The following is a 21278-nucleotide window of genomic DNA, read 5'->3' as shown; positions in this document are numbered from 1 at the left end:
CCACTTGGAGCCAAACCCAGAAGGACATTTCTTTCATCAGTTGTTTGGTGGCAGATGTTTCAGGGGTGTCAAACTCAGGGCCCATGGGCCAGATGTGTCACACGCCACCCACTCCCACACCCACGCCCGGTTTAGTGAAGGGAGGGAAAGTCCCAATACGTTACGTGACACTGCCATGACGACATTAGTTTGACATACCAGGCCTACCTAATGTTTCATTAGGTAAGATCATCAGTGCACTAAGAGGACACTAAGGACTACAATTGTGGTGTCGTTGTGCAAGCTGCTCATTGCTTGACTCTCCTGGGAAGGATTCATAGAATGGGAAAGGGCATTTAATGCAGTTGGGGCTTCCCTTAATTCAGAAATCTGCTGCACTTTTAATCCTGTGTCTAAATTCAATTTCAGCACCTCCCAGAAACCTTGTTCCCCACAAAGCTTAGAAGACTGACAAAAAGAGAGAGAGAGAGAGAGAGAGAGAGAGAGAGAGAGAGAGAGAGAGAGAGAGAGAGAGAGAACCCCATGGCAAAAGGAGCATTTGGTTCCTTCTGGCAGACGAGAAAGAGAGATGATATCCCCAGACTGTTTCATTTGCCAGCTTTGTTCTTACCAAGGGCCCTAAATCTTGCCCTTTCTCATCAAGTCAAATGAATTTCCTCCGTATAGAAATATTGGGACGGAAAGAGCATTCCAGGCTGAAAAATCCTGGCTTTCTAAATCATCTCTCCAGGAAGTTCTAGCTTTGGCCTATGGAAAACCAGAGAGAAGAAAAAGTGTGTGTATGTGGCGGAGGGGGGGACTTATTTAAATTACTGCTGGTTGCTGTCACCCAGAAGTAATTCAATCTGAGCTCATTTCCAGTTTGTGCACCAAGTGGATTAGGGAGTTTGAAGCAAAGGCTGGAAAAACTCTGGAAGTTAAAGGGGGGGGGGTAGAGAGTGCACAGAGGGGCCCTAAGCTCTGGGTTTTTTTTTTTAAAAAAAAAGCTACGGCAGCTGCTGCTTTCCAGCAGTTTGCCCCCTCCCCCGACAGCTTTTGTTCTCCTGCGGGTTTAACGATTGTCCCCCCGAGTTTGAGAAATGAAAGCTGGCATGCCTTGATGGCATAGGAATGCAGATGGGGTCCTAGAAGGGGCGCTTTGCAAAAGCTTTGGGAAAAGGCACAATAGAAAGGAGTGTCTGTGTGTTTGTGTGTGTGTGCGTGAGTGTGTGTTGGGACGCTAACTTCAGCCAGGAGCATCAGGAGCTGACGAAAGAGTTCTGTCACAGATCCCACATTAACTCCAGCAGAGAGGGACTCGGGGTATTTGCTGACTATGCCTGGGAACTGCAGAGCACTGTTGACCCAGGAAGAAAAGCAGTTGTTAGCTTAAGCCCTAATCTTTCTTAACCTATGCTTGTTTGCTTGTTTGCTTGGCTTGGCTTGGCTTGGCTTGGTTTGGCTTGCTTGCTTACATACATGCATACATATATACATGCATACATACATACAGTACATACATGCATGCATACTATATCTTGCCTTTATTTTTTTTACAAATAACTCAAGGTGGCAAGCATATCCAACACACCTTTGTCCTCCTGTTTTTCTTACAACAACCATCCTGTGGGGTAGGGTGGGCTGAGAGAGGGGGGGGATTGGCCCAGTTGGTTTTCATGGCTAAGGTGGGACTTGAATTCAAGGTCTCCTGCTTTCTAACATGGTGCCTCAACCACTAGACCAAACTGGCTCTTAAATCCTAAAGACAGATATCCCAAAGGTGCTTTTTGAAGAGGTAACTGGACTTTCTGGTTTTTCTTTGAAGATGTTTCGCTTCTCCTTCAAGAAGCTTCTTCAGCTCGGCTGAAAAAGGTTCTTGGATGAGAAGCATGACGTCTTTAAAGAAAAACCAGAAAAACCAGTTGTCTCTTGAAAAAAACATCTTTGGGACAATCATGACCAGGATGACTGAGAACCTAAAGACAGACATTTAGGTCCACTGTCATCCAAGACTGCCAACAGAAGTTGCTTCAGGTTTGTGCAGAAAATCAGATCAGATGTGGATTTTCCAGGTTCCTTTTACAAGTGCTTTTTCCTTCTCGACAACCAGCTCTTGGCAGGAGCAAACATATGACAATTTGTGGGGAAAACTTATTTTGCGCTCTCCAGTATAGTATCTCTGGGTGCCACTGTGGCTTTAGACCTTTTTTTATTGGCCCCTTTTCCTCTGCCTGATATTACATAGGAAGGGATCTAATATCTTTATTTCCAAGAATTGCTCTGGATTCCACAAGGGCCCCACAAGCAAACTTAGAAAACTTCGAAAATAAAACAGCAATCTAGTGCACTTTTAATAAACAAGCAAAAGTAGGAATAGCAAAAAGAAAAAAGAAAAAGAAAGAAAAGGCATGAACAAAAGAGAATTTACACTGCTTACAGGAAATAATTGGGACCAACATTTCCATTCCTAAGCAAGGCCATTGTTAAGTGACTCAGGCCTGATTTGAGGACGTTTTTGCCACAGTTATTAAGTGACTCATGCAGCGGGTAAGCGAATCTGGCTTCCTCCATTGACTTTGCTTGTTGGAAACTAGCTGGGAAGGCTGAACATAGTGATCACATGACCCAGGGATGATGCATCCATCGTAAATACATGTCAGTTGCCAAGCAACCATCATGGTGACAGCTGTAAATGCGAGGACTGTTTGCAAGTCTCTCTTTTTTTTTAGTGCCACTATAACTTTCAACATTTGCTAAATGAATGGTTGTAAGGCGCGGATTACTCGTAATCTGTTTTTCTGGTCTAATGTACTGTGATGTTGTTTTTAATTATAAGTTTCCTAGACTTTGTTGAGTCGGGAAGCTTTAGAAACCAAAGTTGTAAACCAACAAATATACAAGCCTGCCTGTCTTTGATTCCCCCACCCTCTACTTTTTGTCCTTGCTTCTTCACATCTTCTCACGTGCTTCATGCTAATTTAAACCTCTTGGATACCCAAATGGGTTTGGGGGAGCTAGATTTCACTGTCAAACATTTGTCATCTTGCTCTTTTTCTAATAATAAATTGTAGATCTTCCCTTCCATAATTCCCTCCTATAATTACTCTACCTCCTATAACTACCCTGATCACATCCATCAAAATATCCATTATGTTCTCCTTCGTCTCATCTTTACCAAGCATAGTCCTTTGGTCTAGTGTTTGTGTGTGTGTGGTGGTGGGTCACGTGCATAGCATTATGGGTGTGGCACACCCACACATGACTCCCTTGCACACACGGGAGCCAAAAAAGGTTAGCCATCACTGGTGTAAACTATCAACTGCTTCTATCACATATCCAAACCATGAGAGTTTCTGCTTTGTGATAATAACTTGAAGAGAGCAATCATTTTTTATTTATTGGAAGACTGACTGATTGGTTTTTCCCCAGTCCATGAAACTCTTGGTAACATCATTAATTTCCTAATTCAAAGGAATTTTCCTTTCTTTCGGTATTTCTCAGTGTTGAGCCCTCACAACCTTATTTTAGCAGCGATAGGACCATTTTGACCATTTATCCTTCACAGGTAACACATATGTGCCAGTTGTTCCCGACTCTAGGGGGCAGTGCTCATCTCCGTTTCAAAGTCAAAGAGCCAGCGCTGTCCGAAGATGTCTCCGTGGTCATGGGGCCGGCATGACTAGACACCGAAGGCGCACGGAATCCTATTACCTTCCCACCATTCCTATTTTTCTACTTGCATTTTTAGATGGTTTCGAACTGCTAGGATGGCTGAAGCTGGGACAAGGAATGGGAGCTCACTCCGTTACACTGCGCTAGGGATTCGAACCACCGAACTGCCAACCTTTCTGATCGACAAGCTCAGCGTCTTAGCCTCTGCGCCTTTTATCCTTCATAGTCTTCTCTAAAATTGTCATTGTTTTCCTGGCTAAAGTTTACTTTTTTACTTCTTCACCCACTGTCCCTTTTTACTTATTAGTTCTAAGAAAATTAAAAATGCTTGTTTCTTTTACTTCTCAGACTTTATTTTATCATATTTACTAAAATGAAATCGACTACAGAATTTTCTTTCAGTTAAAAATAGTATCATCAGCATATTTCAGTTAGCATTCCAGCCTCCAATGTCTTCTCTTCTTATAAGAGTATACTCTTATCTCCCTCCCTTTTTATTCTGCTTCACTGTTTCCTCCATCTCAGTTCCTACCCAAGCTTTTTATTTGTGACCAAGAAACCTCAAAAGAATATGTCAGACATATTTGTGATATGTTTAATCTTCTGTCCTGATTTATACCAATCTTTCTTCAATTCTAAGACTTGTGACTCTCATTTCCCAGAATTCCACAGTTAATAGACAGGTAGCCCTCGAGGCATACCTATATCGGCTGGGGAATTCTGGGAGTTGAAGTCCACAAGTCTTAAAAGGACCAAGGTTGAAGGCTCCTGGCTTAAGCCACCGTTGATCAACCCGGGCCTCTTTAAAAGGTGTGGACCTCAACTCCCCAACGGCTGGCTAAAGGAATTCTGGGAACTGAAGTCCCCCTCGATTGACGTTTCCGACATTGAGAAAGCACTGGGGTTTAAGCGAAACGGATAAAACGCACGCGTGCGCCTTGCCTCCCTTTCGGTCCGCGAGTCTCTTTCTAACCCTTTTGTCTGCAGGCGGACTCCATACCGCACAGACACACACAAACAGCGCTGCAAACCACCACCGCCGCCGCAGAGAAAGCCACGCCCCCCGTCGGCCCAGGCTCCTCCCCTCCCCGCCCGCACGTACACGTGCGCGCGCTGGGCTGAGCCTCCCAGGGCAGGAGCGGCGCGGCGACTCCCAGGCGTCATGGCGGCCGAGCTGAGCGACATGGCGGAGCCGCCCGCGGTCCCACAGCCGCCGCCGCCGCCGCCTTCCTCTTGCTCCTCCTCGGCGTCGCCCTCAGGCGGAAGCGCTGCCGAAGAGGCGGCCGAGAGCGAAGCCGCCTCTTCTTCCTCCTCCTCCTCTTCCTCCTCCGCGGGAGCGGAGGCCGAGCCGCCCCCAGCGGCGCTGAACGGCGAAGGGGTGGAAAGCATGTCGGAGCCCAGCCCGGAGAGCGCCAGCCAGGCCGGAGACGGCGACGACGAAGAGGAGGACGGCGACGACGAGGAGGAGGAGGAAGACGAGGAGGAGGACGGCGACGACGCCGAGGACGAAGAGGAGGACGAGGAGGAGGAAGAGGCCGAGGCCGGCAGCAGCTCCGGCTCCTCCAGCGGCTGCTGCACCGACGACGCCCGCTCGCTCAGCCCCGGCGGCAGCGAGGCCGGCGTCAAGGGCGGCTCGGGCGGGGCCGGCGTGGGCGAGGGCGGAGGGCCTGACGGCTCCGGCGGCGGCGGCGGGGACTCCATTGCGGTGGCGGCGGCGGCCCCACAAGCAGCAGCAGCAGCGGCGGTGTCCGAGGGGGACGCGGGGGGCGGCAGCAGCAGCGGAGGAGCATCTGCCGGGGCTGACGAGGGCTACGGCACGGGGAGCGGCGGCGGCAGCAGCTCCTGCAGTGCCACGTCGGGCGGCCGCAGGGGCAGCCTGGAAATCTCTTCCGACGGGGAGCCGCTCAGCCGCATGGACTCCGAGGACAGGTCGGTAGCCTGGCTCTCCCTCCGGGATTGTGGTCTCTTCCCCCGCTTTTTTTGGGGGGGGGGTGTCTACTTTTATTTATTTATTTCATCAAGCATGAATTAGATAACAGATATAAGGAATGAACATGATTATGAATACATAAAATGGACACGAATATAAGGGAATATTAGGACAGGGGCGGTAGGGTTACTGGGCGTCCCTCAACAGGCTTTAAAAACCCCTTTTTTAAAATGCCCCGATTCTCTTCCTCCCCCATTTTACAAACATACAATACATACAATATTCCCCTCTCCCCCACATACAAAAATTGGCTTTTCGTTGATCTTCCTCTTGCACCCCGTTTCAAACTTGGATTTGTTAGGTTTGAAAGGTTTTTGATGAAAGTCGAAATCCACACACCCAAAAATCACAGTTGAATGAGGTAATGCCCTCCTTTCCCAGCGAGGTCCCATTAAAACATCTTCAAGTGGGTGTGCATCAGTGCTGGATTTACTAATGGAAGTGAGTTTGTGTGTCAGTTTTGTTTCTGAACAAAAGGGTAGGTAATGTTTTTAGGTTTAAGCCTTTTGGTTTTGTGGGCTTTTTACAGGAATAGTAGCTTCTTCTTTTTTTTAAAAAAAGTATCACAGAGTCTTTTTAGTACATACGTTCTTAGTTTTTAATGGTATTTGTATTCGAGTAGAACTGATGTAAATATTAGAGGAAAAAGTCATCTGGATGATTCATACTGCTATTTTAACTTAAACCTGTTACTAAAAGAATAGCACATTACCCAGTGGGAGTTTCATTTCAGCAGAAATTGCAAACGTTTTAGTGCTGCTGTGGTTCCTCAAAAGTGGTTCAATAGAAGGGGAACGTCAATGCAAAATATAAAATTACTACTTAATTGTCCTGCTGCATGTGTAACATACAGGTCGGGATCAAACATCCAACTTAAAGATAGATGTAATTCATCCTAAAAAAATTGCTAGGCTATTTCTATTTTTGTGTCTTCCCATATCATCATATAGAAAATCATGGTGAATATGTAGCTTCTGGGAAAGTTCAGGGATAATATACTGTGTGCCTACATTGTGCTTAGTTTTGAGAAAGTAGTAAGCCAAATTTCTTAATATTTAAATTTAGTTAAGGTAGATTCCCCCCCCCCCAAAAAAAAGTTACTTTCCCATATAAATTGCTTTCCCATATAAATACAGGAATGTAATTTTTTCTGCAGTGTATAAATAATATGGTGGGAAGTATAAAATCTTGTCCTCTAATTTTTTTGCAACTTCAAATACTTTGGAAAAGGCTGTAAATTGACAGCCTCTTCCTACCTCTCCTTGCATGACTTCAGCTTCAGAGGCTTTTTTCTGTCTCTATGTTTATTAGTGGGCCAGATAAAAAGCCCCTGGAAAAACCTGAAAGCTTTCACTTTCCATATCAGAGGGTGGTTTGATTAAAGGAACTATGTTGGGAATTTTTCATCACATATATGATATCATGGAATTAATAATGAACTACATTTTATTTTGAAATAAAGGTTTGTATATTTGATTTCTATAGTGACCATCTCTGCAAGTGACTTTGATTAATCTTCCTGATTAGTTTTGAACATGTTCATTCTGGCATAGTAAAAGTTTTCTGTAGAGGATAATTAAAGCACCAGGTGTCTGTGACACTATTATTATTTTACGAGTGATGCAACTAGTGACTTGAAGGTCTGTTACATTTTCTTGCCATTATTAATCATTGTTTTTAGATGAGAAAAAACAGCCAAGTTAAATATCTTTTATTACTTTTTCATTTCAATTTACATTACTATTGAAAGCTGTTTACCAATATGATGTTACATTCTTTTTGGAAGATAGGGAATCAGTTATGCTGAATTTATATAGATTCACCTATTAAAATTTAGGTAAATATTTGTAAATGCAGAGCAAGTGCTGAATGGGCAATGGATCTGAGAAAAATGGTTTAGTTAATATGCTTTTGATTAAATGCTTTGACAAGTGCTAGAGAAAGCAAACTAACCTTCACAGTGTTGCACTTATCAGTTCTGTCTCTTAGACTTTCCTAGGAATTCTGAAAATTACAGGACCCCTGCATCTGGTCATCCGAGTATAGGGAAGCCTGGGATAAAAATCACAGGGTGAATGTTTAAATTATACAATGTATGGAAATTGTCCCAAGATAACCTGACCTGCTTCACTCCATGTAATGTCCTACTTAAAAAGTGTTTTAAACATAACAGATAGTTAGATAAAGCTTAACATTTATAACTAAAGAAAACACCATTATGACCTATTCTTTGCTTTGCTTTTATCTAACAATTTTTATTTTTATATTTCATGTAGACACAGCATCATGGACATTCTTCTATTTTGATACTAATGAGACTGCATATATACAAGCTAAGAACTAAAGCTTCATTCTTTGTCAATCCTTAACATTAATTGCTTTTAAGCAGGATGAAAGAAAATTGTAGGTAGTGGAAATGAAGCTTTCTTTGTATAGACTTAGAAGATGCAGTTTGATCTGAACTGCTGGTTACTGTTTGGTCTGATGTTTCATACCAGGATTTGTCTTGATTGCATAACTAAGTTAGGGTCTGGAGCTCTGAAGTAGTATTTCATACCAAAGTAATTCACATGATTCTCTATATCTTAATGTTGGAGAAATCAACATGGCAACATAGTAAAGGATAGTTTGGACCATTTGAATAGGACATTTTCTCTGAAATGATTGTTCTTACCATGTCCCTTTGTCTGAGGAACCGCCTTGAATTTTTGGTTTGACTTATGTAATTTCTTACAAGATGCAAATATTACAAAAATGCAGAACAGAGACTGAAATGACTATGACTTGCCAGTGTCATTTACTTTAAAAAACACCCCAATTGCTTGTGACCAAGATGGGATAGAAACTTTAATCTGTATATTAATACTTGGAAATCAGATTGGCAGAACTGTGAAAGGAGTTTTTCTCTTAATTTTCTTTATGCAAAATGTAGCTTCAATTCAGCTTTCAAACCTTATGCTCAGGTTTCACAAGGTGCAGCCAGAACAGGAGACAGCTCTTTTGTCCATCCCAACTCCTAGGTAATTACAAAAGGCATTAGCTATATGTAAACAGGAATGTCATTCTCCTGATCCTGATTATCTTCTGTGTTAGTGACCTGAGCAGATCCTTTCAGTTAAATTTCAGCACTTTTTCAAGTAAAGGAAAATAAAATGTAAAAGGTCAGGAGTTGAGATTGTGAAAGGAATTATTTCAAATATGCCAGTACAATTCATTTAAGGTGATTTCTGAGATACTAGACTAGAGACTCTCTTGATAATTAGCGCCACAGCTTTCTCTAATGACGGACATGGATTGTTTGTTCAGAGGTTTTTTTAAAAACATGATCAAGATTGTTTTTAGCAAGAAAAATCACACACATCTTCAATATATCTTAATGCCGTGTAAGGTCATGATTATTTATGTGAAGCAAATGTATTCCAGTGTGTGCTAATCAGTCCTTTATAAACAAGTTAGTTAAAAGATTGAAGGTTATTATATACTTAAAGGAGCATTTCACAGTTGTAGATCAGTTTAATCACACATGACACTTGAATTGGACAGATCGGACATTTTATTTTCACTGCTTATAGTGAAAATATAGAATTTACTTCTTTGAGGTATAATGACTTTAGCAAAGGATTAAACTAATTCATGGAAGATTTAGAGGGCTGGAATCAGTTTTCTACAAAAGGATTTTCTGATCATGCAAGAGAATCTCTCCCTTCCCCCCTTTAAAACAAAAAACCTTTGCTCAAGAGAATTCTCCAGGCTACCAGCAGAGATTTTGGAGAAGGTGGCAGATGGACGCCATTGGTTATAATAGCTGTCAATTGTGATTACCTCCAGGGTCAGCCAGCATGCTTCCAAATACCAGGTGCCAGAGAATGAATGTGGAAAAAGATTGTGGGTAAAATTTCTTATTTGGAACAGGGGGGTTGGATTGTTCTTGTTTGCAAACTTGCGATAATCATAGCATTATATGACTTCGTTTTAAATGTTAAAGAGTCATCGATCAGTCTGAAAATTTTGAGAGTGACAAATATTTGCCATATGCATTTATGATATATAGGCTAATGCATAGGAACAGATGGTGGGGAGCTCTTTTGATGTTATCTTCAAGAAGTATTCCTACATGCTCCCCAAAAAATAAAAATAAAGCATTTAACAATATAGGATAAAAAAGATTCCCCTAGTTGTATTTTTTTTAAAAAAACCACAGCCACTTTATTATATAGATGTCTGTTTGGATATTTTTCTTTGCATTGGTTTACAATTCCTGAATAGGGGAAGAATAGAATGATTGCTTTGAGCTTTTGCTTTCTAAGAGATACATGGGGTGATGCTTCTGAAGCATTGAATGTTCTAACAAAATCTTTACTTGAGAGCAAGGAGATTGTATGGGAGGGATTATGGAGCTGTCCCCACTGGCGTTCTCCAGCTTTGGACTGGAAACTACCATGTTGGCTTAGAAGTCTTATAAATTCTCCAAAATCAGGTGGAGGACACCTGTTGTATCACTGAAGTCCTTGATATGCCGACTGTAGGAAGCACTGCGCCCATGAATACTGTGCATTTTAGTAATTTGATTACTTGCATATTTTTTAAAAATGTAAAAAATGATTCTTAATGTTTTTAATTCTCTTAACAGTTCAGCTTCATTCCTTCAAACATAATGCCTAACCTTTCGTTCCGAAGTGAAAAAAATAAACAGATGCACAAAAATTGTATAGGCACCCTTGATCAAATTGTATGTTTCAGTGAGGCTTGACATCTACATAATTTGAAGTTAAGCATAACATCTTCAGATTTGAACATCTATTTAATATTTATATACAGATTCAAGATAAAGCCAGGAATATGACAGGTGTAAAAGTTTGATCACTCTTTTCTATGTATTTTGTTCTTTTGGCGAAAATAAGAGTAACATTTTCTATAGCTACTCTGAGATTCCTAATGCTGGTTTTGGAATGTTTCCCTGCCTTTGCTTGCAGTCTTTAGCTTTAAATTGAATTATTGATCTCAAACAGACAGCACAGGCAAGGACTTTTAAGAGTGACCTTATTGCATTTCAGCAACTCTGCATCTTAATAAACGTATCACTTATTTCTTACTGCTCTACTGTAGAAATCTCGTTCCAATATTTATTTAGGTAATGGTAAATTTTACTTTTTCATACGTGGCAGTGTTGTATTTTGAGGTAGTCTTTGCTAATACTGTGGTTGATTGTTAGGTTCGAACTTCATTTATTTGTGATTCATTCAGTTATCCTAACTGCCAAATGAATACAAACCCATTGGTGTGATTCACACAGCAAGCTACCTAAAGTTGGGTTAGCTAATTCAGTGTTTGGGGCAAATGCAGCTGATATTTCCACCCCCCCCCCCCAATACTTGGCTGTTCTAGTCAATCACATGATATCAATTCTGATATTTCATTCCAGCTAACTTGAAACCCTCTTGAGTTTCTCACAGTTTTATTAAGCTTGACTGCATGTGCTTGAGTAGATTGTGGTTATTAAGGTTAAGGTTGGGTTTTCTGAAAGTTGTTTTGTCTACGGCGGTGCAGATAACTACATTGCGTAAGTGTTGCTTAAAGTGCATGATCGAAAATTCGGTGAACTCTTTTGGCAGAATCATTGAAGGGTAGACCTAATGCAGCTGAATAGTACTGTAGTTTTTATGGGGCTCTAGGGCTCAGCTAAAATAGCCTTACTCCATTTCTTTTGCTCTTTGTGAAAATGTCTACTTCGATGCACATTTTATTGCCTCCTTGAAAACGTCATCTGTTTTTCATTCAAGGTCTGGATTTTCAAGTAGCATTTTCCATATGTTCTTTATAAACACCCCACTCCCCAGCTATAAAGCGTATAACAGATTCTCCTGGTTTATTGAGCTGAAGAAAATAGTATAAAATTCTACCTATGCTTAATTTCAGTTAAAGAACTCTGGAGACACGTGATTGATTCTAAAGGGGGGAACCATGCAAGTTTTAAGAGTTCACTGTGTATTGTGCTCTGAACGTCATTGCAAGTGCTTTAAAGCCTTGGGAATCAGTCTTTGAAGAGATGCTACTTGAGGGCATTATCTTACAATTGCTCCTTTCCTTCTGAGATGTTTAGTTGAAGGCTATGACATCAAGAGGCTTCTGTTAGATACCTTGGCTTGCAGCCTACACTATTCTACAAGTTATTGTCTTGTATGTAAACCAGTGGGGAATCTTCTGAAGTTTTGCTAATGTTGTGGAAAAAAAATATATGAATAATCTTTGTTTCTGTGGGAAGATGCTGTATTCTTGGTTCAGGGGTAATAAGAGCGTAATAAATTGAAGTTTGCTCCAGTCAGGGTGCAGTCGCATTCGGTTGGGTGAACGTTTGCCTCTTTTAATACAGATTTAACTGCTTCTTTTGTGGGGGGGGGGGGAGGATTATCACCCCTAACAAAAGCATTTTGACTTCTGAGATCTAATTCCAGTTACATTGTTTAATTGCAACTCTGGTATTACTTCTGGATAGGCTGAAAGTACAATTATTTAATGGACTCCACAGAAGGCTGCCTTTGAAACATTTCAGAATCTCAGATGTTGCAGGATCTCACAATGAAAATTGGTTTTCTCATGACCACAACTTGGATTACAGGTAGTCCTTGATTTACAACCACACCTCTGACTAACATTTCCATTCCATTGCAAGGCAGTTGGTTAAGTGAGTTTTGTCCCATTTTACAACCTCTTTTGTCACAGCTGTTAAGCAAATTGCTGCAGTCGTTAAGTGAATAATGCAATCATTAAACAAATCCCCCATTGATTTTGCTTGTTGGATGCTAGCTGGGAGAGTATAAACGTTGATCATATGGCCCGGGGACAATGCAGCTTCCTAAATACATGTTTGTTGCCAAATGCCCAAACTGGGGAGATGTTGCAATGGTCGGAAGGGCGAAAAACCATCATAAGTCACTTTTTTTCAGTGCTATTGTAACTTAAATGGTCACTAAATGAATGGTTAGAAGTTGAGGGCTACCTGTACTCCAGATTATTTCACATGAAGCTGCCCTAAGAACCACTTCAGTTGGTAAGGCCAACTGCCATTTTCATAAAGTCAAGAAGACTAGGGTCAGAAAGAAATGTGTCTCTATTATGTGAAAGGGATCTTGGAGTCCTAGTGGACAACCATTTAAATATGAGCCAGCCGTGTGCAGCAGCTGCCAAAAAAGCCAACACAGTTCTAGGCTGCATAAACAGAGGGATAGAATCAAGATCACGTGAAGGGTTAATACCACTTTATAAGGCCACACTTGGAATACAGCATTCAGTTCTGGTCGCCACGCTGTAGAAAAGATGTGGAGACTCTAGAAAGAGTGCAGAGAAGAGTAACAAAGATGATTAGGGGACTGGAGACTAAAACATAGGAAGAACGGTTGCAGGAACTGGGTATGTCTAGTTTAATAGAAAGAAGGACTAGGGGAGACATGATAGCAGTGTTCCAATATCTCAGGGGTTGCCACAAAGAAGAGGGAGTCTATTCTCCAAGGCATCTGAGGGTAGAACAAGAAGCAATGGGTGGAAACTAATCAAGAAGAGAAGCAACTTAGAACTGAGGAGAAATTTCCTGACAGTTAGAACAATTAATCAGTGGAACAGCTTGCCTCCAGAAGTTGTGAACACTGGAAGTCTTTAAGAAGATGTTGGATGGCCATCTGTCTGAAATGGTATAGGGTTTCCTGCCTAGGCAGGGGGTTGGACTAGAAGACCTCCAAGGTCATTTCCAACTCTACTGTTGTATTATTGTATTATAGCTCCCATGGAACAGCCTTCTCTTGCAAATTGGGCTTGCTGTGACAGAAACAAAATACAATAATTGATGTGCTTTTTTAAAAAAATTCTACAGAACACTAATTCTTTTGATTCAAATTGTTCATAGGGTAGGTTTCACTATGGACATTTTTTTTATGCTTTATGTATATTACGGAAAGTTTGTTGATTTTTGCAGGTTAGAAATGTAATAAAATGCAGCAGCCAGAGTTTTCATAGCCATCTGGATTATATTAATATATGTTCATTTCAAAACATTTGCCTATTTCCCATTATAGTTTAAAATTCCCATTATAGTTTCCCATTTTTATACTTTATAATTTAAAGCTGGTGTTAGCTAAATGGCTTGTGTCCTAAGGTCTACCATCTATATTCTGAGATTTGATAGAGATGCTCTTGGCATTTTTAAAGAAGAATCATTTATTACTCAGATTATATGATTTTTTGCATGTTCAGGGTGGCAATTTATTATTTGGTTATTTTTTTTAAGTGATAGCAGTCTTGATTACTAAAGGCATGAATATAAATTATTCCAAGAAACACTCCTTTTTTTCTAGATTTCTGGAAAATAGATTGTCTATAGGAATTTTATTTTTTTGACAAATTAACATACTTGTTCCTTTTTTGACAGCTTATGGGAAACTTCCAGCATGGTGAATTATGTGCACGTATAAAGATCTTGGATTTATTGCTTTCTAGTGGGTTATAAATCTTTTTTTTAGCTTCCATGTTAGAATTAATGGAGCAAGAAAAGTTAAGAGGAGATCTTTAAAAACATTTTATAATTTCATGTTTACTTTTCAAAATTAAAAACCTGTTTGTCATGCAGCATTGAAAACCCAGTTACATCTGTCGAAAGACACATTTATTTTATGACTCCTAATGCTGGTTCCCTAAAACAGGGGTCTCCAAATCTGGCAACTTTAAAAGACTTATATGGCTGAGGAATTCTGGGAGTTGAAGTCCACAAGTTTTAAAGTTGCCAAGTTTGGAGACCTCTGCTCTAGAACTAGCAGCAGATGAGCTGAGTCATGAATTGGGGAAAACTGGTTTGCATGCTGTGTTGTGTAAATTAGTGTAAGGTTTGTATCTCTGAAATATGTTTCTATTGGTTGTATTGTATGTACGATATACTGAATTTCATAACCATCGATGTAATTGCTAATCTTTGGGGGCAAAATTAAATCTATGCTGTGTAACCAGTCTTAGCCATTGGCTGCCAAAATTATTTTCTGTATATTCTGCTTAATTTGCTGTGAAGTTTTTACTGAAGTGGATTTCTGGAGTATTCATTAAATTTGCTAAAAGAGATTTTGAGCAGGAGTGATGAAAGTGACTCCCTAGGAAAGGGAGAAAAGCATATCTTTCAAGAGTATATTTATTGTGTTGTCTTTTAACGTAAAAGTCTCGCAATAGTCTTATTTCAAGCATTTAAAGCAAACACGGCACAATACAAAAATACAAACCTCAAGCTGTTGGGAGCTCTTCCCTGAAATTTTTCCAGTTTTAGATAAACACGCATTAGGAAAAAGGAAAATGGGGATCAAGAGAGTGGACGTGGGATATGAGCACATGCATATATATGGGTGCATGCTAGCTTATAAGATATTTTATAAGGTGAGAAAGATACCATTAATAATTGTTGCTTTTAGACCTTTTCATGGTTTTTTTCAGCCATTCGAACACAGTTTTCTTGATATGAATCGATTCAATGTATTTTTACAGAAAGTTTTTCCCTTTGCTTAAAAAAAAAAGAGTGAATGCATGTAAGGAGAACTAATTCTGAATTCAAAAACAAATTGAACAAAAAAAATACGTGCGACGATCAAGATGGCTGTGGTCTGTTGGAACAAAGCCTGAAGTACCTCAGAGAGTTTCCCGCTTCAAAATAAATCTCTTGGAACATGCACATTTTTTTTTCAAGCGGAGAACACTTGAAAAAGCCTCTTTCAGGAGCAAAATGGCATATTTCAGGTTTGCTTTCTTTGACTGGAAAACTTGAGATGCTGCCACTCAAGACAGCCAACTTTTGTTCTGAAGTTGGAATGCAGAAATTTGTTTTGAGCTTGGCATGCTTGTACCATCCCAGAGCTTTGGGGGGGGGGGTAGGGAGGGGTGGAGCGGGATGCATTCACAAGGATTAATCTGGCAAGCAAGAATGTTCATTAGCAGATAGATTAGTTGTTAGGCAGACAATCCCAACCCAGGTCTTCTGAAGGGTTGGTCCCCCCCCTCCCCCTCCAACTAGTTGAGAGAACATAGGAATGTGTAAAGTGCCTTGATTAGGTTGCTGGTTTTAATTTTTGGGTTGTTATTATAATCAGTATTTTGTGGCTGTTTTATGTTTATTTTAATTTTGTATACTGCTGAGAGTTACAAGAGTTTAGAAATCTAACAAATAAACAGGTATCCAGATTAACTACGGGTGACATTGTGGCTCATAAACGTTAACTGAGTGATGCTTTTCTTAAAGATGAAAACAATCATTATGAGTTTATTTTGAGAAACACTAACATTGGAGGGTAGATAGCCCAAGCTTCCTCAGAATGCAACAGAAGCTCTCTTTGCATTTTGCTTCCACTACAGCCGTCTTAACCCAAAATCCTGCTTCTGAAATGATGGGAAAGTTTGCATTGGCATGGAATATAATAGGAATATGCCACAGGAAGGCTAACCGGACATAAATCTGAGAATCTTTTGGGGACTAGAAGTGAAGTGGCAAATTTGGCTCAAAACTATCGTGTCCATTCTGCAAAGACATGGATGTTTTTCTTTGCAGCTGATTTATTACTGCACTGGCACACATGTGTCTCAGATGTGTTCAGCGTGGCATGTTGTGCTGATGTCCTAATCAAAGAAAAGTGCAGTTTGGAAATCTGTTAAACCTGCCTACGTTCTGAGCCTCTGATCTGATAAATGCTATTTCCTGCGTTATTGCTTCCATATCAGCTTAAGTTATAGTAAAAATATTTTATGGCAGAGTGTTTCTTATTACAACTTTTGATAAAGTGTAAACTTCTAGCGTATAGAATTGAGAGCTAGATGTAAAGGAAAATTACATGCTTTTGAGAACATACACTCTAGCAGTTCTTTTAGAACACCAAAAATGAAAGGAGGTTGCAGTAACTTCTTCTCATTAGGCCTTCATTTCAGTAGCATCATATCATAAGATCATCTCATTATTAACATTGTTAAGAATTAGAAAACCTTTGACAGTCACCCCAAGGTCACCCAGGATTTTTTGCTGATTGATGAGAATCTAGCTTCCTGCTTACTGTCCTACCTTAAGTAATTACCAATATTCTTCAGAAGCACTGCACAAATTCCACGAATAATTTCTAAGATTGTAAATTGGAAAGACCCATCAAGTAATAACAGAATTGGGCCCTGGTTAGTACTTTGATATGAGACCTCCAGGAAATACACCAGGGCCATAGCCTTGACTGGAAACCCCAACCCTACATACCCCAATAGATGCGCATGCATATATGTTTATGAGATGCATGAGAAAGAGACAGTGGCAAAATACTCTACATTGTTGCCAAGAACTCTACCCAGATATTTCCATGAAGCCATACGCAATCAAGCTCAACTCAAAAGAAACCTTGACATTGTTTAAATTGAATGTGATTTCTCTGGTCTTTGAAGTTTGGTAAAGAAACATTTGATGACCATAAAGGTTCAGCTAAAAGAAGGGCTTAAGAGATGTTAAAGGAAAAATTGATTTTTACAAAAGATATGATGAATCTCCATAAATACTGATAAAACAGAGACAGCTAGAAATTATGATTAATACACAATGGTCTATTTCACTTACAGTTTTACTAAAAAGGTAATGCATATATTTCAAAAATTCATGATTTCCAGAATTAGAATAGCAAGATCATTTTACAAAAAGGTATTTAAAATTCGGCATTGTAAATGAAATAGTACTGTCTTTAACATCATTAAATCCAGTAGAAGTCCAACAGTACAATCTAGAGCCATGGTGGCGCAGTGATTAGAATGCAATACTACAGGCTAATTCTGCCGACTGTCAGCAGTTTGATTCTGAATTGGTAAAATGAGGACCTAGATTGTGCTGACACTCTAAACCGCTTAAACATATAGTACCAGTGTATATCCCCACTTCTGTTGAAGAAGACAGCTTATTCCATCAAAGAATGGAAGTCCATTGGGAGACCCCACAACTCTTATTTTAGAATCCTTGTTTTAGTTGAATGAGGCTTCAACTTTGAACCTTAGCATATCTTTTAATAATTTAAGTCAAGCTAGAGAAAACCTTATTTTCACAACATCATTGAGTGTCTATCATTCCGCTATGTGTTCCCAATGCTGGAACAATTTTAATTCAGATGCACTTCTATTGCTTCCTCAAGTTTACATGTGTCTGGAGAGTAGTGAGTAGCTTCATTGGCTTTTTGCTACAGAGGGCTGTAAGGTCCTCTGTTTGGTTTGTTATTTTTATTCTGTCTTTAGGTCTTTGGAGCATGTGATTAATTTGTTGGACCAGGCCAGCTATAAAATGTTAATATAGAAGCTTGGTAAGGTTTTCCCTCATGCACTTCTGCAATCTTTTGATGGATTGTAAAAGGCTACTGAGAAAAAATTGTCATTATGAGGTAAAAGTGCAGATTTTAAAGGTAAATTAAACCCTACTTATAAACACCCAAATAGATTGAATAGGAATGAATGAAGCATAATAATACTTTCTTTTCTACTTAACGTATTTTTTGGAGTATAAGATGCCCCTTTTTCCCCTCAAAAAAGAGGGTGAAAATCTGGGTGCTTCGTATACACTGAATACAGCATTTTTGGCCGCCTGAAACTCTGCCCCCTTTACAAAAATGGCTGTGCATAGCGGGGGAGGGCAAACATGAGTGAAAAATGAGGAGGGGTTTGCTTGTTTTTGCCCCCCCCCCCCCCGCCCTGAGGAGCACTCTATAAGCCTCCTAAAGGCTATGCATGCGTGCTTTTTTTTTGGACAAAAAACAGGTCCGTTTTCGTGAAGAACAGGCCACTTTTTGCTGGTTTTGTCCCCCCTTCAGCTCTCAGGAGCACTCTACAAGCCTCCTAAAGGCTATTCATGCCCCCCCCCCCTTTTTTTGCGAAAAACAGGCCGTTTTTGGGAGGTCTGCAGAGTACAAAAACCTTTTTTTTTTATTTGCCTCTTCAAAATCTTAGTGCATCTTATACTCTGGTGCGTCTTATATTCCGAAAAATGCAGTACTTTAGGAATTCTTCAGTTTCATTGGCACCGAAGATTTTAAATAATATCTTCCAGACCAATTAAAGGCCCCATGAGAAAGTTTCTGCTTCCTTTAAACATAACATCAATATAATTGATTCATAAATATTTATTTTGTAAAGTTTATCAGTGATATTAAAATTCTGTACCTCTTTTTGGAGGAGTGCATTGGAGCTCCATGTAATTTTCTTGGCAGCTTTTTTTTTGTTTTTCCTAGGGCTCAGAGGGAGCAACTGGCTCAAGTCATCCAACTGACATAATGCCTAATGAAGAAGTAGAATTTATGGTTTCTGGTTTTTAGCCTGGTGGCTTTGAACGCTCTAACTCACTGATTGGACAAGATATAAATGTATTTAACCATGTATTTGGCAAAATTGTCCCTCTATTGAAAATATATTAATTATTTTTCCCCCCTCTTCTTGCAGCATAAGCAGTACCATAATGGATGTAGACAGCACAATTTCCAGTGGACGTTCAACTCCAGTCATGATGAATGGACAGGGAGTGACAACTTCATCTGCAAAAAGTATTGCTTATAATTGCTGCTGGGACCAGTGCCACTCTTGCTTCAACTCCAGTCCGGATCTAGCAGATCACATTCGCTCCATACATGTAGATGGTCAGCGAGGAGGGGTTGGTGTTTTCTTTTTTTTTAAATTGTCTTTGCGAACATCTGTGTGTTCAACCCAAAACTAAACATGTTTAAAAGGAAACGTTGTAATTTTGCACTTTTAAAACCAATCAAAAAAGCTTAAAACTGTTACAACCAAGTTATTTCAAGAGCGGGAACTAAAATAGTCTTGAAATGGGAATTATAAGGAATACTGAATGATGGGACAATGATACCCCATGTATGAAAGAATGTGTTGTACTACAGATTTACTATCATAGAAAAAAGTGAGCTGAAGAAGAAGAAAGGGTGAACAATAGGCGGAACACGTGAAAATACAGAGACAGATACAGTTCTTAATTTAGTAGAATATTGGGAAATACATGGTTGTCCTAAATACTTGATAGAAAAAATAGGCTTTGAGATAATGCCAAATAAAAGCAAAGCCAAAACAAACATTTAGTGGACATTTCCAAATAGAGGAGCAGGAGCTGTCAGATAGATTTAGTGGTAAAATAGGATGAGTCAAGATTAGAGATACCAATTCATCTGCCTATGAAAGTGGATGTTAGTAAGAGATTCACTTAACTGTGGTGAGAAATATTCTAAAATGGGGCAAAACTCACTTAGCAACTATCTCAACGGAAATTTTGTAAGTGAAGGACTACCTGTACTTTTTGTTTTTGAAGTAATTGGTTTGGAGGAGTAAGTTGAAGTTTTGAAATAAATTGATTTGGAGGAGTTGGAAAATTAGGGAAGAAGGAATGAGTTATGAAGAAGGCCTAATCTGATGATTTTCTAGATCCTCTCCTTACATCAGTGAAAGAACACATCACATTTTTGAAGTCTTATGCAATATAGTGTTACATCAAACATCATATAGGTCCAAATTTAACACTTTCTTTTGAATTACTTAGTTACCCAAATCAAGTAAAATTCTAAAAAGATGTAATATATGACTATCAGTCAGGGCTTCATTTGATACATTTCAGATTTAAATTGCTAATCTTATTATTGTGTGTTTTCCGTAAGTTAGGATAGAATTGACATCCTGGTATTTTTTCTCTTCTAATTGGTTGCGATACTTTTTTTCATTGGAAATACACATTATATCAATTTGAATGTCTGATTCGTTCAACACAGCTAGAACCATGACTAGGATCTAACAATGGCCTTCAACTTGTTAAGAGGGGGAACCGGTCAGACGTCTGTAATTTATGAGGAGCTGCTTTGGTTTGTTGTACTTCAGTTGGAGCAACAGCTACTAAGCAATAATGTTCATTCCAAAGCAAATTAAAATTCTTTACAGTTTTGGCGTACGACAGCCAAAACCATATGGTCATGCCAAGTACTGTTCTAGGAGTAAGCGGTGGGAATGTGCCGTTTCTGCCATTCCTCCTTCGTCCTTGTTTGACTTAGCAAATAATCTCATGTGTACCCTTTCTAATCATTGTTTTTAAAGGCGTAAAGATGCTGCCTTTGGGGATGTTTCAAATGGAATTCTTGCCCTGCTTTAACCGCTGCACGCCGTCTCTAAAATAGGCCTTGATTGGATTTGCTGAAGGGTAAAAATTGAAACAGACTCATACGGTTGAATTAAATGAAATAATACTTTAAAATTCAGATCAACTACTGTAGAATTGATCCAGAATGTGTCGGCGGTGACCAGATTACATGCTCTGGATCCCATCAGTTAATCAGTATTGCAGTATAGGACCTAGGAAGCAGGCTCCCCACTTAGAAGATCAGACCAAGAAATGTAACTACCGTATTTTTCGGAGTATAAGACGCACCTTTTTCCCTCAAAAAGGAGGCTGAAAATCTGGGTGTGTCTTATACACTGAATACAGTGATTTTTGCCTCCTGAAACCCCGCCCCCTTCACCAAAATAGCCGTGCATAGCCTTTAGGAGCCTTGCAGAATGCTCCTGGGGGCTGGGGAGGGCAGAAATGAGTAAAAAACGGACAATTCTTTTGCTCAATTTTGTCCCC

General features: G+C 39.8%; 1 protein-coding gene across 5 annotated transcripts in view; it reads left to right on the top strand.

The window, feature by feature from the left end:
- The first annotated feature begins 4746 nt into the window (after nucleotides 1–4746).
- The window catches only part of AEBP2 (AE binding protein 2), a 48963-nt gene continuing 32431 nt past the window's right edge, over nucleotides 4747–21278 (top strand). Inside the window, exons 1-2 of one of the 5 annotated variants that reach the window (XM_081958227.1) lie at nucleotides 4747–5580; nucleotides 19103–19310. In XM_081958227.1, the coding sequence (XP_081814353.1) occupies nucleotides 4814–5580; nucleotides 19103–19310 (975 nt within the window). In that variant the 5' untranslated portion in view covers nucleotides 4747–4813. The remainder of the gene's footprint in view (nucleotides 5581–19102; nucleotides 19311–21278) is intronic. The other 4 variants (XM_081958225.1, XM_081958224.1, XM_081958228.1 and 1 more) reach the window with 4 other exon arrangements.

The sequence above is a fragment of the Natrix helvetica genome (genome assembly GCF_964273705.1).
Source record: "Natrix helvetica genome assembly, chromosome: 6".
Classification (NCBI taxonomy): domain Eukaryota; kingdom Metazoa; phylum Chordata; class Lepidosauria; order Squamata; family Natricidae; genus Natrix; species Natrix helvetica.
This window is presented reverse-complemented; position numbering and strand designations above follow the sequence as displayed.